At 66.0% G+C, this 15,550-nt stretch overlaps 1 protein-coding gene across 1 annotated transcript in view; it reads right to left on the minus strand.

Annotated features, from left to right (window-relative positions):
- LOC142485398 (multiple epidermal growth factor-like domains protein 8) overlaps window positions 1-15,550 on the minus strand; it is a 111,521-nt gene that overhangs the window by 2,960 nt on the left and 93,011 nt on the right. The window contains exons 14-15 of the mRNA XM_075584416.1: window positions 15,203-15,366; window positions 3,588-3,782 (exon numbers count right to left, since the gene is read on the minus strand). Of these exons, the coding sequence (XP_075440531.1) occupies window positions 3,588-3,782; window positions 15,203-15,366 (359 nt within the window). The remainder of the gene's footprint in view (window positions 1-3,587; window positions 3,783-15,202; window positions 15,367-15,550) is intronic.

The raw sequence follows: 15,550 nt of genomic DNA on the forward strand, positions 1-15,550 counted from the left end.
GGCTGGGGGGGCGCTGAGGGGAGAGGCTGGGGGGCGCTGAGAGAGGGGAGAGGCTGGGGGGCGCTGAGAGAGGGGAGAGGCTTGGGGGCGCTGAAAGAGGGGAGAGGCGGGGGGCGCTGAGAGAGGGGAGAGGCTGGGGGCGCTGAGAGAGGAGAGAGGCTGGGGGGCGCTGAGAGAGGGGAGAGGCTGGGGGGGCGCTGAGAGAGGGGAGAGGCTGGGGGGACGCTGAGAGAGGGGAGAGGCTGGGGGCGCTGAGAGAGGGGAGAGGCTGGGGGCCGCTGAGTGGAGAGGCTGGGGGGCGCTGAGAGAGGGGAGAGGCTGGGGGGCGCTGAGAGAGGGGAGAGGCTGGGGGGCGCTGAGAGAGGGGAGAGGCTGGGGGGGCCGCTGAGAGAGGGGAGAGGCTGGGGGGCCGCTGAGAGAGGGGAGAGGCTGGAGGGCCGCTGAGAGAGGGGAGAGGCGGGTGGCGCTGAGAGAGGGGAGAGGCTGGGGGGCCGCTGAGGGGAGAGGCTGGGGGGTCGCTGAGAGGGGGGAGAGGCTGGGGGGCGCTGAGAGAGGGGAGAGGCTGGGGGGCCGCTGAGGGGAGAGGCTGGGGGGCTGCTGAGAGGAGAGGCTGGGGGGCCCGCTGAGAGAGGGGAGAGGCTGGGGGACGCTGAGAGAGGGGAGAGGCTGGGGGTCGCTGAGAGAGGGGAGAGGCTGGGGGGCCACTGAGAGAGGGGAGAGGCTGGGGGGCGCTGAGAGAGGGGAGAGGTGGGGGGGGGGGGTCGCTGAGAGAGTTGAGAGGCGGGAGGGTCGCTGAGAGAGGGGAGAGGCTGGGGGCGCTGAGAGAGGGGACAGGCGGGGGGGGGGGTCGCTGAGAGAGGGGAGAGGCTGGGGGTCGCTGAGAGAGGGGAGAGGCTGGGGGGCGCTGAGAGAGGGGAGAGGCTTGGGGGGCGCTGAGAGAGGGGAGAGGTGGGGGGGGGTCGCTGAGAGAGGGGAGAGGCTGGGGGCGCTGAGAGAGGGGAGAGGCGGGGGGGTCACTGAGTGAGGGGAGAGGCGGGGGGGCGCTGAGAGAGGGGAGATGCTGGGGGGCCGCTGAGAGAGGGGAGAGGCTGGGGGGCCGCTGAGAGAGGGGGAGGCTGGGGGTGCCGCTGAGAGAGGGGAGAGGCTGGGGGCCACTGAGAGAAAGGAGAGGCTGGGGGGCCGCTGAGAGAGGGGAGAGGCGGGGGGCGGCTGAGAGAGGGGAGAGGCGGGGGGGGCAGCTGAGAGAGGGGAGAGGCGGGGGGGGCGCTGAGAGAGGGGAGAGGCGGGGGGGGCGCTGAGAGAGGGGAGAGGCGGGGGGGTCGCTGAGAGAGGGGAGAGGCCGCTGAGAGAGGGGAGAGGCGGCGGGCGCTGAGAGAGGGGAGAGGCCGCTGAGAGAGGGGAGAGGCCGATGAGAGAGGGGAGAGGCCGCTGAGAGAGGGGAGAGGCCAATGAGAGAGGGGAGAGGCCGATGATAGTGGGGAGAGGCCGATGAGAGAGGAGAGAGGCCTGTGTGTGAGTGTGAGTAGGAGCTGTGTGAGGGAGCAGGTCTGTGTGTGAGTGTGAGGAGGAGTTGTGTGAAGGCGCAGGTCTGTGTGAGTGCGAGTAGGAGCTGTGTGAGGGAGCAGGTCTGTGTGTAAGTAGGAGCTGTGTGAGGGAGCAGGTCTGTGTGAGTGTGAGGAGGAGCTGTGTGAGGGAGCAGGTCTGTGTGAGTGTGAGGAGGAGCTGTGTGAGGGAGCATGTCTGTGTGTGAGTGTGAGGAGGAGCTGTGTGAGGGCGCAGGTGTGTGTGTGTGTGAGGAGGAGCTGTGTGAGGGAGCAGGTCTGTGTGTGAGTGTGAGGAGGAGCTGTGTGAGGGAGCAGGTCTGTGTGAGTGTGAGGAGGAGCTGTGTGAGGGAGCAGGTCTGTGTGTGAGTGTGAGGAGGAGCTGTGTGAGGGAGCAGGTCTGTGTGTGAGTGTGAGAAGGAGCTGTGTGAGGGAGCATGTCTGTGTGTGAGTGTGAGGAGGAGCTGTGTGAGGGAGCATGTCTGTGTGAGTGTGAGGAGGAGCTGTGTGAGGGAGCAGGTCTGTGTGTGAGTGTGAGGAGGAGCTGTGTGAGGGAGCAGGTCTGTGTGTGAGTGTGAGGAGGAGCTGTGTGAGGGAGCAGGTCTGTGTGAGTGCGAGTAGGAGCTGTGTGAGGGCGCAGGTCTGTGTGTGAGTGTGAGGCGGAGCTGTGTGAGGGAGCAGGTCTGTGTGTGAGTGTGAGGAGGAGCTGTGTGAGGGCACAGGTCTGTGTGTGAGTGTGAGGAGGAGCTGTGTGAGGGAGCATGTCTGTGTGTGAGTGTGAGGAGGAGCTGTGTGAGGGAGCAGGTCTGTGTGTGAGTGTGAGGAGGAGCTGTGTGAGGGAGCAGGTCTGTGTGTGAGAGTGAGGAGGAGCTGTGTGAGGGCGCAGGTCTGTGTGTGAGTGTGAGGAGGAGCTGTGTGAGGATGCAGGTCTGTGTGTGTGTGAGGAGGAGCTGTGTGAGGACGCTGGTCTGTGTGTGAGTGTGAGGAGGAGCTGTGTGAGGGCGCAGGTCTGTGTGTGAGTGTGAGGAGGAGCTGTGTGAGGGAGCAGGTCTGTGTGTGAGTGTGAGTAGGAGCTGTGTGAGGGAGCAGGTCTGTGTGTGTGAGGAGGAGCTGTGTGAGGGAGCAGGTCTGTGTGAGTGTGAGGAGGAGCTGTGTGAGGGAGCAGGTCTGTGTGTGAGTGTGAGGAGGAGCTGTGTGAGGGCGCAGGTCTATGTGAGTGTGAGTAGGAGCTGTGTGAGGGCGCAGGTCTGTGTGTGAGTGTGAGGAGGAGCTGTGTGAGGGAGCAGGTCTGTGTGTGAGTGTGAGGAGGAGCTGTGTGAGGGAGCAGGTCTGTGTGTGTGATGAGGAGCTGTGTGAGGGAGCAGGTCTGTGTGAGTGTGAGGAGGAGCTGTGTGAGGGAGCAGGTCTGTGTGAGTGCGAGTAGGAGCTGTGTGAGGGCATAGGTCTGTGTGAGTGTGAGGAGGAGCTGTGTGAGGGCACAGGTATGTGTGTGAGTGTGAGGAGGACCAGGTCTGTGTGAGTGTGAGTAGGAGCAGGTCTGTGTGAGTAGGAGCTGTGTGAGGGAACAGGTCTGTGTGTGAGTGTGAGTAGGAGCAGGTCTGTGTGAGTGTGAGGAGGAGCTGTGTGAGGGAACAGGTCTGTGTGTGAGTGTGAGGAGGAGCTGTGTGAGGGCGCAGGTTTGTGTGAGTGTGAGTAGGAGCAGGTCTGTGTGAGTGTGAGTAGGAGCTGTGTGAGGAAGCAGGTCTGTGTGAGTGTGAGGAGGAGCTGTGTGAGGGAGCAGGTCTATGTGTGAGTGTGAGGAGGAGCTGTGTGAGGGAGCAGGTCTGTGTGTGAGTGTGAGGAGGAGCTGTGTGAGGAAGCAGGTCTGTGTGAGTGTGAGGAGGAGCTGTGTGAGGGAGCAGGTCTGTGTGTGAGTGTGAGGAGGAGCTGTGTGAGGGCGCAGATCTGTGTGAGTGTGAGTAGGAGCAGGTCTGTGTGAGTGTGAGTAGGAGCTGTGTGAGGACTCAGGTCTGTGTGAGTGTGAGTGACCTGTGGGTGGGATCTCACCAGGTTCAGTGGGCTGCTGGGGGAGCGTGCCAGTCGGGCGAATACGTAGAGGCGTTGGATGCGGGCCCAGATAGAGACGCGGTCGGGGGGGGAGCCGGGGCTCAGCATGGGGTAGATGAATCCTTTATAAACCAGAGAGACGTCCATCTCTGTGCTGGGGCTCAGGGTGATTGTGGTACTGCGCACGATGGAGACCTGCGGAGAGGGGGGAGCACCGGGGGGGTTACACACCCAGCGAGGGGGGGGAGCCTCAGGGTGATCGTGGTACTGCGCACGATGGAGACCTGCAGAGAGGGGGGGGTTACACACCCAGCGAGGGGGGGGGGGCTAAGGGTGATCGTGGTACTGCGCACGACGGAGACATGCGGAGAGGGGGGAGCACCGGGGGGGTTACACACCCAGCGAGGGGGGGGGGCCTCAGGGTGATCGTGGGTACTGCGCACGATGGAGACCTGCGGAGAGGGGGGAGCACGGGGGGGGGGAGTTACACACCCAGCGAGGGGGGGGGGGCCTCAGGGTGATCGTGTACTGCGCACGATGGAGACCTGCAGAGAGGGGGGGGGGTTACACACCCAGCGAGGGGGGGGCTCAGGGTGATCGTGGTACTGCGCACGACGGAGACCTGCGGAGAGGGGGGAGCACGGGGGGGGGGGGGTTACACACCCAGCGAGGGGGGGGGGGGCCTCAAGGTGATAGTGCGCACGATGGAGACCTGCGGAGAGGGGGGGGCATCAGGATGATCGTGGTACTGCGCACGATGGAGACCTGCGGAGAGGGGGGAGCACGGGGGGGGGGTGGCAAAAATGGGGGTAATCAGCGCATTAATAAAGGCAGGGTGCTCGGCTGGTTACTCCTATTTCGTATTGGGATGAAGGGGTTAATTTTTCATGCACTGTACATCTTATTTCCCCCCTGTCCCTATTGTCCCCATTTTGCAGGATTGTATGAGCTTGCAGTATAGTACATCCCAAGCACACACATATGGAAAATATAAGTGTGAGATAAGGGGACCAGGTATGATCAATAAAGTGTATTGTTGCTGCAGGTTTTAAGAGACAAGCAGGATGAGGTTTTTTTTCTCCTGTCATTAAAATGCACAAGAACCAAATGTTTTGACACCTAGGAGCTGGGTCACTTGCCTATGCAAGCTTCAAAGGTAACATGCTGGGCCCACAGCTGTAAGTCTCTCTGGAAGTTGCATATCAAAAGACCCAGAGTCCAGTGGGAGTGAATTGGCCAGATGGATGCTAAATAGGAAATCCTGTGGACCATCTGTGCTAACTCACACCCTGAGTTCCCCCTTCCAGCCTGAGAGGGGCCAGGTAGAGAGGGGAGTGCACTTATGCTAAGTAGCAAGATGGCGTTGTCGCACATGATCTGTGTGAACAGGAAATCCCTAGTGCCCACTCTCCAAACTGTGGGCAAGTAGGTGATTGGGGAATGATTACTTTCCCACGAGGGGGATTGGGTGGGTATGTTGGCGATAGGCTTCCAAACCCTATATACATCCCACCCAGGCAATTCCCATTGTCTTTCGTTTTTCATTCTACCATGTGAGCAGAGAAGAGCAGCAGCACATTACTGGAACGCAAAGAGTCTTATTACATCGGAACCAAGGACAAAACTCTGCGTTAGGACACTGTGAGTGCTGGGGGTTATTTGATTAACCCCAACGGACCAGAAAAGACTTTGCACATTCACAGAAGGATTGGGGCTGGCAATTTGTGCCCTTGCAAAAGGACTACATTTTAAAAGACAGTCTTCTGGTGCTTTGCACCTTTCTGGACATTATCCCCTGTTCTTATACCCGTACGTGTAATTATTACGTTTATTCTGCAGTTGTCGTGTGTTTGCCTATCAAGGGAATAAATCTCAGTTTATTTTGCTCAACTTGTTCTGCTCAATCAGGACCCACGAAATATAAATGTGTTGTTAAGTGCGTCTCCCGTGACAGGCGTTTAAAACTGGTGGCAGCGTGTGGGATACTGATTGAGCCTATATTGCCGTTCCCTGCGGGGCTCTGTAATATAGTGAGGACCTCTATATGTCCATCGTGACAGGGGGGTTACACACCCAGCGAGGGGGGGGGGGGCGCTCAGGGTGATCGTGGTACTGCGCACGATGGAGACCTGCGGAGAGGGGGGAGCACGGGGGGGGTTACATACCCAGCGAGGGGGGGGGGGGGTTACACACCCAGCGAGGGGGATGGGTTACACACCCAGCAAGGGGGGGGGGGGTTTACACACCCAGAAAGGAAGGGGGGGGGGTTACACACCCAGCGAGGGGGGGCAGGGATTAATACACACCCAGCGAGGGGGGGGGGGGGTTTACACATAAAAAAAAAAGAGTTTGGTACCCGGTCAGGCTGCGAGTTGTTGCGGGGTTGCTGGTAGGCAGGGGGGGGGGGGAGATAGGGTGAGGGTTGCGGGGTGGATGGGGGATGAAAAAGTATGGTACCCCGGTCAGGCTGCGAGTCGTTGCGGGGTTGTTGGTAGGTGAGGGGGGGATAGGGTGAGGGGGGGATAGGGTGAGGGGGGGGGGGGTAGGGTGAGGGGGCGATAGGGTGAGGGGGGGGGTAGGATGAGTTGGGGGGGTAGGGTGAGGTGGGGGGGGAGAGGTCGGTACCCAGTCAGGCTGCGAGTCGTTGCGGGGTTGCTGGTAGGTGGGGGGGATAGGGTGAAGTGGGGGATAGGGTGAGGGGGGGGATAGGGTGAGGGGGGGGATAGGGTGAGGGGGGGATAGGGTAAGGGGGGGATAGGGTGAGGGGAGGGGGGGAGGTCGGTACCCGGTCAGGCTGCGAGTCGTTGCGGGGTTGTTGGTAGGTGAGGGGGGGATAGGGTGAGGGAGGGTAGGGTGAGGGGGGGATAGGTGAGGGGGGGGTAGGATGAATTGGGGGGGGTAGGGTGAGGTGGGGGGGGAGAGGTCGGTACCCAGTCAGGCTGCGAGTCGTTGCGGGGTTGCTGGTAGGTGAGGGGGGGGGATAGGGTGAGGGGTGGATAGGGTGAGGGGGGGGGGATAGGGAGAGGGGGGGGAGGTTGGTACCCGGTCGGGCTGCGAGTCGTTGCGGGGGTTGCTGGTAGGTGAGGGGGGATAGGGTGAGTGGGGGGATAGGGTGAGGGGGGGATAGGGTGAGTGGGGGGATAGGGTGAGGGGGGAAGGATAGGGTGAGGGGGGGAGGAGAGGCCATTACCCGGTCAGGCTGCGAGTCGTTGCGGGGTTGCTAGTAGGTGAGGGGGGGATAGGGTGAGGGGGGGGGGAGGTTGGTACCCGGTCGGGCTGCGAGTCGTTGCGGGGTTGCTGGTAGGTGGGGGGGGGGGGGGGAGATAGGGTGAGGGTTGCGGGGTGGATGGGGGATGAAAAAGTATGGTACCGGTCAGGCTGCGAGTCGTTGCGGGGTTGTTGGTAGGTGAGGGGGGGGATAAGGGTGAGGGGGGGATAGGGTGAGGGGGGGGGGGGGGTAGGGTGAGGGGGGCGATAGGGTGAGGGGGGGGGTAGGATGAGTTGGGGGGGTAGGGTGAGGTGGGGGGGGGAGAGGTCGGTACCCAGTCAGGCTGCGAGTCGTTGCGGGGTTGCTGGTAGGTGGGGGGGATAGGGTGAAGTGGGGGATAGGGTGAGGGGGGGGATAGGGTGAGGGGGGGGATAGGGTGAGGGGGGGATAGGGTAAGGGGGGGATAGGGTGAGGGAGGGGGGGAGGTCGGTACCCGGTCAGGCTGCGAGTCGTTGCGGGGTTGTTGGTAGGTGAGGGGGGGATAGGGTGAGGGAGGGTAGGGTGAGGGGGGGATAGGGTGAGGGGGGGGTAGGATGAATTGGGGGGGTAGGGTGAGGTGGGGGGGGAGAGGTCGGTACCCAGTCAGGCTGCGAGTCGTTGCGGGGTTGCTGGTAGGTGAGGGGGGGGGATAGGGTGAGGGGTGGATAGGGTGAGGGGGGGGGGATAGGGAGAGGGGGGGGAGGTTGGTACCCGGTCGGGCTGCGAGTCGTTGCGGGGTTGCTGGTAGGTGAGGGGGGATAGGGTGAGTGGGGGGATAGGGTGAGGGGGGGATAGGGTGAGTGGGGGATAGGGTGAGGGGGAAGGATAGGGTGAGGGGGGGAGGAGAGGCCATTACCCGGTCAGGCTGCGAGTCGTTGCGGGGTTGCTAGTAGGTGAGGGGGGGATAGGGTGAGGGGGGGGGAGGTTGGTACCCGGTCGGGCTGCGAGTCGTTGCGGGGTTGCTGGTAGGTGGGGGGGATAGGGTGAGGGGGGGGGGAATAGGGTGAGGGGGGGATAGGGTGAGGGGGGGGGGAATAGGGTGAGGGGGGGATAGGGTGAGGGGGGGGGGATAGGGTGAGGGGGGGGAGGTCGGTACCCGGTCAGGCTGCGAGTCGTTGCGGGGTTGCTGGTAGGTGGGGGGGGATAGGGTGAGGGGGGGGGGGATAGGGTGAGGTGGGGGGGGATAGGGAGAGGGGGGGGAGGTTGGTACCCGGTCGGGCTGCGAGTCGTTGCGGGGTTGCTGGTAGGTGAGGGGGGATAGGGTGAGTGGGGGGATAGGGTGAGGGGGGGGGATAGGGTGAGGGGGGGGATAGGGTGAGGGGGGGGGTAGGATGAGTTGGGGAGGGTAGGGTGAGGTGGGGAGGGGAGAGGTCGGTACCAGTCAGGCTGCGAGTCGTTGCGGGGTTGCTGGTAGGTGAGGGGGGGGGATAGGGTGAGGGGGGGGATAGGGTGAGGGGGGAGGGATAGGGAGAGGGGGGGAGGTTGGTACCCGGTCGGGCTGCGAGTCGTTGCGGGGTTGCTGGTAGGTGAGGGGGGATAGGGTGAGTGGGGGGATAGGGTGAGGGGGGGAGGATAGGGTGAGGGGGGGAGGAGAGGCCATTACCCGGTCGGGCTGCGAGTCATTGCGGGGTTGCTGGTAGGTGAGGGGGGGATAGGGTGAGAAGGGGGGGGGATAGGGTGAGGGGGGGATAGGGTGAGGGGGGGGATAGGGTGAGGGGGGGATAGGGTGATGGGGGGGGAGGTCGGTACCCGGTCGGGCTGTGAGTCGTTGCGAGGTTGCTGGTAGGTGGGGGGGGATAGGGTGAGGGGGGGATAGGGTGAGGGGGGGATAGGGTGGGGGGGGATAGGGTGAGGGGGGGGGAGGTCGGTACCCGGTGAGGCTGCGAGTCGTTGCGGGGTTGCTGGTAGGTGGGGGGGGGATAGGGTGAGGGGGGGGGATAGGGTGAGGTGGGGGGGGAGGTTGGTACCCGGTGGGGCTGCGAGTCGTTGCGGGGTTGCTGGTAGGTGAGGGGGGATAGGGTGAGTGGGGGGATAGGGTGAGGGGGGGGATAGGGTGAGGGGGGGGGTAGGATGAGTTGGGGGGGGTAGGGTGAGGTGCGGAGGGGAGAGGTCGGTACCCAGTCAGGCTGCGAGTCGTTGCGGGGTTGCTGGTAGGTGAGGGGGGGGGATAGGGTGAGGGGGGGATAGGGTGAGGGGGGGGATAGGGTGAGGGGGGGGGATAGGGAGAGGGGGGGGAGGTTGGTACCCGGTCGGGCTGCGAGTCGTTGCGGGGTTGCTGGTAGGTGAGGGGGGGATAGGGTGAGAAGGGGGGGGGATAGGGTGAGTAGGGGGGGGGGATAGGGTGAGAAGGGGGGGGATAGGGTGAGGGGGGGATAGGATGAGGGGGGGGGGGGGAAAGGGTGAGGGGGGGATAGGGTGATGGGGGGATAGGGTGATGGGGGGGGGGGAGGTCAGTACCCGGTCGGGCTGCGAGTCGTTGCGGGGTTGCTGGTAGGTGGGGGGGGATAGGGTGAGGGGGGGGGGATATGGTGAGGGGGGGGATATGGTGGGGCGGGGATAGCGTGAGGGGGGGGAGGGAGGTCGGTACCCGGTCGGGCTGCGAGTCGTTGCGGGGTTGCTGGTAGGTGAGGGAGGGGAGGGTGAGGGGGGGGAGAGGCCGGTACCCGGTCAGGCTGCGAGTCGTTGCGGGGTTGCTGGTAGGTGAGGGAGGGGAGGGTGAGGGGGGTGGAGGCCGGTACCCGGTCAGGCTGCGTGTCGTTGCGGGGTTGCTGGTAGGTGAGCGAGGGGAGGGTGAGGGGGGGGAGAGGCCGGTACCCGGTCAGGCTGCGAGTCGTTGCGGGGTTGCTGGTAGGTGAGGGAGGGGAGGGTGAGGGGGGGGGAGAGGCCGGTACCCGGTCAGGCTGCGAGTCGTTGCGGGGTTGCTGGTAGGTGAGGGAGGGGAGGGTGAGGGGGGTGGAGGTCGGTACCCGGTCAGGCTGCGAGTCGTTGCGGGGTTGCTGGTAGGTGAGGGAGGGGAGGGTGAGGGGGGGAGAGGCCGGTACCCGGTCAGGCTGCGAGTCGTTGCGGGGTTGCTGGTAGGTGAGGGAGGGGAGGGTGAGGGGGGGGAGAGGCCGGTACCCGGTCAGGCTGCGAGTCGTTGCGGGGTTGCTGGTAGGTGAGGGAGGGGAGGGTGAGGGGGGGGAGAGGCCGGTACCCGGTCAGGCTGCGAGTCGTTGCGGGGTTGCTGGTAGGTGAGGGAGGGGAGGGTGAGGGGGGGGAGAGGCCGGTACCCGGTCAGGCTGCGTGTCGTTGCGGGGTTGCTGGTAGGTGAGGGGGGGAGGGTGAGGGGGGGGGATAGGGTGAGGGGGGGGGGGGGTCGGTACACGGTCAGGCTGCGAGTCGTTGCGGGGTTGCTGGTAGGTGGGGGGGATAGGGTGAGGGGGGGGATAGGGTGAGGGGGGGATAGGGTGGGGGGGGGATAGGGTGAGGGGGGGGGGGAGGTCGGTACCCGGTCAGGCTGCGAGTCGTTGCGGGGTTGCTGGTAGGTGAGGGAGGGGAGGGTGAGGGGGGGGAAGGCCGGTACCCGGTCAGGCTGCGAGTCATTGCGGGGTTGCTGATAGGTGGGGGGGATAGGGTGAGGGGGGGGATAGGGTGAGGGGGGGATAGGGTGGGGGGGGATAGGGTGAGGGGGGGGGGGTCGGTACACGGTCAGGCTGCGAGTCGTTGCGGGGTTGCTGGTAGGTGGGGGGGGATAGGGTGAGGGGGGGGATAGGGTGAGGGGGGGAGAGGGTGGGGGGGGGGATAGGGTGAGGGGGGGGGAGGTCGGTACCCGGTCAGGCTGCGAGTCGTTGCGGGGTTGATGGTAGGTGGGGGGGGATAGGGTGAGGGGGGGGGATAGGGTGAGGTGGGGGGGATAGGGAGAGGGGGGGGAGGTTGGTACCCGGTCGGGCTGCGAGTCGTTGCGGGATTGCTGGTAGGTGAGGGGGGATAGGGTGAGTGGGGGGATAGGGTGAGTGGGGGGATAGGGTGAGGGGGGGGTAGGATGAGTTGGGGGGGGTAGGGTGAGGTGGGGGGGGGAGAGGTCGGTACCCAGTCAGGCTGCGAGTCGTTGCGGGGTTGCTGGTAGGTGAGGGGGGGGGATAGGGTGAGGGGGGGGATAGGGTGAGGGGGGGATAGGGTGAGGGGGGGGGATAGGGTGAGGGGGGGGATAGGGTGAGGGGGGGATAGGGTGAGGGGGGGGGAATAGGGAGAGGGGGGGAAGGTTGGTACCCGGTCGGGCTGCGAGTCGTTGCGGGGTTGCTGGTAGGTGAGGGGGGATAGGGTGAGTGGGGGGATAGGGTGGAGGGGGGTATAGGGTGAGGGGGGGAGGATAGGGTGAGGGGGGGAGGATAGGGTGAGGGGGGGAGGATAGGGTGAGGGGGGGAGGAGAGGCCATTACCCGGTCGGGCTGCGAGTCGTTGCGGGGTTGCTGGTAGGTGGGGGGGATAGGGTGAGGGGGGGATAGGGTGAGGGGGGGATAGGGTGAGGGGGGGGGGGGAGGTCGGTACCCGGTCGGGCTGCGAGTCGTTGCAGGGTTGCATGTAGGTGATTGGGGGATAGGGTGAGAAGGGGGGGGGGATAGGGTGAGAAGGGGGGGGGGGGGGGGGTAGGGTGAGAAGGGGGGTGATAGGGTGAGGGGGGGATAGGGTGAGGGGGGGGGAAAGGGTGAGGGGGGGATAGGGTGATGGGGGGGATAGGGTGAGGGGGGGGGGAGGTCAGTACCCGGTCGGGCTGCGAGTCGTTGCGAGGTTGCTGGTAGGTGAGGGGGGGGAGGGGGGAGAGAGGCCGGTACCCGGTCAGGCTGCGAGTCATTGCGGGGTTGCTGGTAGGTGGGGGGGATAGGGTGAGGGGGGGATAGGGTGAGGGGGGGGGAGGTCGGTACCCGGTCGGGCTGCGAGTCGTTGCGGGGTTGCTGGTAGGTGGGGGGGATAGGGTGAGGGGGGGGATAGGGTGAGGGGGGGGATAGGGTGGGGGGGGATAGGGTGAGGGGGGGGGGGGTCGGTATACGGTCAGGCTGCGAGTCGTTGCGGGGTTGCTGGTAGGTGAGGGGGGGGGATAGGGTGAGGGGGGGGGATAGAGTGAGGGGGGGGATAGAGTGAGGGGGGGATAGGGTGAGTGGGGGATAGGGTGAGGGGGGGATAGGGTGAGGGGGGGGGGAGGTCGGTACCCGGTCAGGCTGCGAGTCGTTGCGGGGTTGCTGGTAGGTGGGGGGGGAGGGGGGAGGAGGGGGGGGAGGTCGGTACCCAGTCAGGCTGCGAGTCGTTGCGGGGTTGCTGGTAGGTGGGGGGGGGATAGGGTGAGGGGGGGATAGGGTGAGGTGGGGGGGGATAGGGTGAGGGGGGGGAGGTCGGTACCCGGTCAGGCTGCGAGTCGTTGCAGGGTTGCTGGTAGGTGGGGGGGGGATAGGGTGAGGGGGGGATAGGGTGAGGTGGGGGGGGATAGGGTGAGGGGGGGGGGATAGGGTGAGGGGGGTGGAGGTCGGTACCCGGTCAGGCTGCGAGTCGTTGCGGGGTTGCTGGTAGGTGAGGGAGGGGAGGGTGAGGGGGGGGGAGAGGCCGGTACCCGGTCAGGCTGCGAGTCGTTGCGGGGTTGCTGGTAGGTGAGGGAGGGGAGGGTGAGGGGGGGGAGAGGCCGGTACCCGGTCAGGCTGCGTGTCGTTGTGGGGTTGCTGGTAGGTGAGGGAGGGGAGGGTGAGGGGGGGGAGAGGCCGGTACCCGGTCAGGCTGCGTGTCGTTGCGGGGTTGCTGGTAGGTGAGGGAGGGGAAGGTGAGGGGGGGGAGAGGCCGGTACCCGGTCAGGCTGCGAGTCGTTGCGGGGTTGCTGGTAGGTGAGGGGGGGAGGGTGAGGGGGGGGAGAGGCCGGTACCCGGTCAGGCTGCGTGTCGTTGCGGGGTTGCTGGTAGGTGAGGGGGGGAGGGTGAGGGGGGTGGAGGTCGGTACCCGGTCAGGCTGCGTGTCGTTGCGGGGTTGCTGGTAGGTGAGGGGGGGAGGGTGAGGGGGGTGGAGGCCGGTACCCGGTCAGGCTGCGTGTCGTTGCGGGGTTGCTGGTAGGTGAGGGAGGGGAGGGTGAGGGGGGGGAGAGGCCGGTACCCGGTCAGGCTGCGAGTCGTTGCGGGGTTGCTGGTAGGTGAGGGGGGGAGGGTGAGGGGGGTGGAGGTCGGTACCCGGTCAGGCTGCGAGTCGTTGCGGGGTTGCTGGTAGGTGAGGGAGGGGAGGGTGAGGGGGGTGGAGGTCGGTACCCGGTCAGGCTGCGTGTCGTTGCGGGGTTGCTGGTAGGTGAGGGGGGGAGGGTGAGGGGGGGGAGAGGCCGGTACCCGGTCAGGCTGCGAGTCGTTGCGGGGTTGCTGGTAGGTGAGGGAGGGGAGGGTGAGGGGGGTGGAGGTCGGTACCCGGTCAGGCTGAGTGTCGTTGCGGGGTTGCTGGTAGGTGAGGGAGGGGAGGGTGAGGGGGGGGAGAGGCCGGTACCCGGTCAGGCTGCGAGTCGTTGCGGGGTTGCTGGTAGGTGAGGGAGGGGAGGGTGAGGGGGGGGAGAGGCCGGTACCCGGTCAGGCTGCGAGTCGTTGCGGGGTTGCTGGTAGGTGAGGGAGGGGAGGGTGAGGGGGGGGAGAGGCCGGTACCCGGTCAGGCTGCGTGTCGTTGCGGGGTTGCTGGTAGGTGAGCGAGGGGAGGGTGAGGGGGGGGAGAGGCCGGTACCCGGTCAGGCTGCGAGTCGTTGCGGGGTTGCTGGTAGGTGAGGGAGGGGAGGGTGAGGGGGGTGGAGGTCGGTACCCGGTCAGGCTGAGTGTCGTTGCGGGGTTGCTGGTAGGTGAGGGAGGGGAGGGTGAGGGGGGGGAGAGGCCGATACCCGGTCAGGCTGCGAGTCGTTGCGGGGTTGCTGGTAGGTGAGGGAGGGGAGGGTGAGGGGGGGGAGAGGCCGGTACCCGGTCAGGCTGCGAGTCGTTGCGGGGTTGCTGGTAGGTGAGGAGGGGAGGGTGAGGGGGGGGAGAGGCCGGTACCCGGTCAGGCTGCGAGTCGTTGCGGGGTTGCTGGTAGGTGAGGGAGGGGAGGGTGAGGGGGGGGGAGAGGCCGGTACCCGGTCAGGCTGCGAGTCGTTGCGGAGTTGCTGGTAGGTGAGGGAGGGGAGGGTGAGGGGGGGGAGAGGCCGATACCCGGTCAGGCTGCGAGTCGTTGCGGGGTTGCTGGTAGGTGAGGGAGGGGAGGGTGAGGGGGGGGAGAGGCCGGTACCCTGTCAGGCTGCGAGTCGTTGCGGGGTTGCTGGTAGGTGAGGGAGGGGAGGGTGAGGGGGGGGAGAGGCCGGTACCCGGTCAGGCTGCGAGTCGTTGCGGGGTTGCTGGTAGGTGAGGGAGGGGAGGGTGAGGGGGGGGAGAGGCCGGTACCCGGTCAGGCTGCGAGTCGTTGCGGGGTTGCTGGTAGGTGAGGGAGGGGAGGGTGAGGGGGGGGAGAGGCCGGTACCCGGTCAGGCTGCGAGTCGTTGCGGGGTTGCTGGTAGGTGAGGGAGGGGAGGGTGAGGGGGGGGAGAGGCCGGTACCCGGTCAGGCTGCGAGTCGTTGCGGAGTTGCTGGTAGGTGAGGGAGGGGAGGGTGAGGGGGGGGAGAGGCCGATACCCGGTCAGGCTGCGTGTCGTTGCGGGGTTGCTGGTAGGTGAGGGGGGGAGGGTGAGGGGGGTGGAGGCCGGTACCCGGTCAGGCTGCGAGTCGTTGCGGGGTTGCTGGTAGGTGAGGGAGGGGAGGGTGAGGGGGGGGAGAGGCCGGTACCCGGTCAGGCTGCGAGTCGTTGCGGGGTTGCTGGTAGGTGAGGGAGGGGAGGGTGAGGGGGGGGAGAGGCCGGTACCCGGTCAGGCTGCGAGTCGTTGCGGGGTTGCTGGTAGGTGAGGGAGGGGAGGGTGAGGGGGGGGAGAGGCCGGTACCCGGTCAGGCTGCGAGTCGTTGCGGGGTTGCTGGTAGGTGAGGGAGGGGAGGGTGAGGGGGGGGAGAGGCCGGTACCCGGTCAGGCTGCGAGTCGTTGCGGGGTTGCTGGTAGGTGAGGGAGGGGAGGGTGAGGGGGGGAGAGGCCGGTACCCGGTCAGGCTGCGTGTCGTTGCGGGGTTGCTGGTAGGTGAGGGGGGGAGGGGGGGGGAGGTCGGTACCCGGTCAGGCTGCGAGTCGTTGCGGGGTTGCTGGTAGGTGAGGGGGGGAGGGTGAGGGGGGGGAGAGGCCGGTACCCGGTCAGGCTGCGAGTCGTTGCGGGGTTGCTGGTAGGTGAGGGGGGGAGGGTGAGGGGGGGGAGAGGCCGGTACCCGGTCAGGCTGCGAGTCGTTGCGGGGTTGCTGGTAGGTGAGGGAGGGGAGGGTGAGGGGGGGGAGAGGCCGGTACCCGGTCAGGCTGCGAGTCGTTGCGGGGTTGCTGGTAGGTGATGAGGTGAAGTCCGGGGAGGAAGTTGTGGGTCCGGCAGCCGCCCAGAGACGTCACAAACATGGTGACTGATCCCCACCATCCATGTGTGCCTGAAATCTGTCCTACCCGGCAACTGGAGCGTTCTGAGGGGACACGAGAGAGAGACTGACCGGCGCGGCCAAGAGAGAGACTGACCGGCGCGGCCAAGAGAGAGACTGACCGGCGCGGCCAAGAGAGAGACTGACCGGCACGGCCAGGAGAGAGACTGACCGGCGCGGACAGGAGAGAGACTGACCGGCGCGGCCAGGAGACAGACCGGCGCGGCCA

Source organism: Ascaphus truei, unplaced genomic scaffold (assembly GCF_040206685.1).
Source record: "Ascaphus truei isolate aAscTru1 unplaced genomic scaffold, aAscTru1.hap1 HAP1_SCAFFOLD_587, whole genome shotgun sequence".
Lineage (NCBI taxonomy): Eukaryota > Metazoa > Chordata > Amphibia > Anura > Ascaphidae > Ascaphus > Ascaphus truei.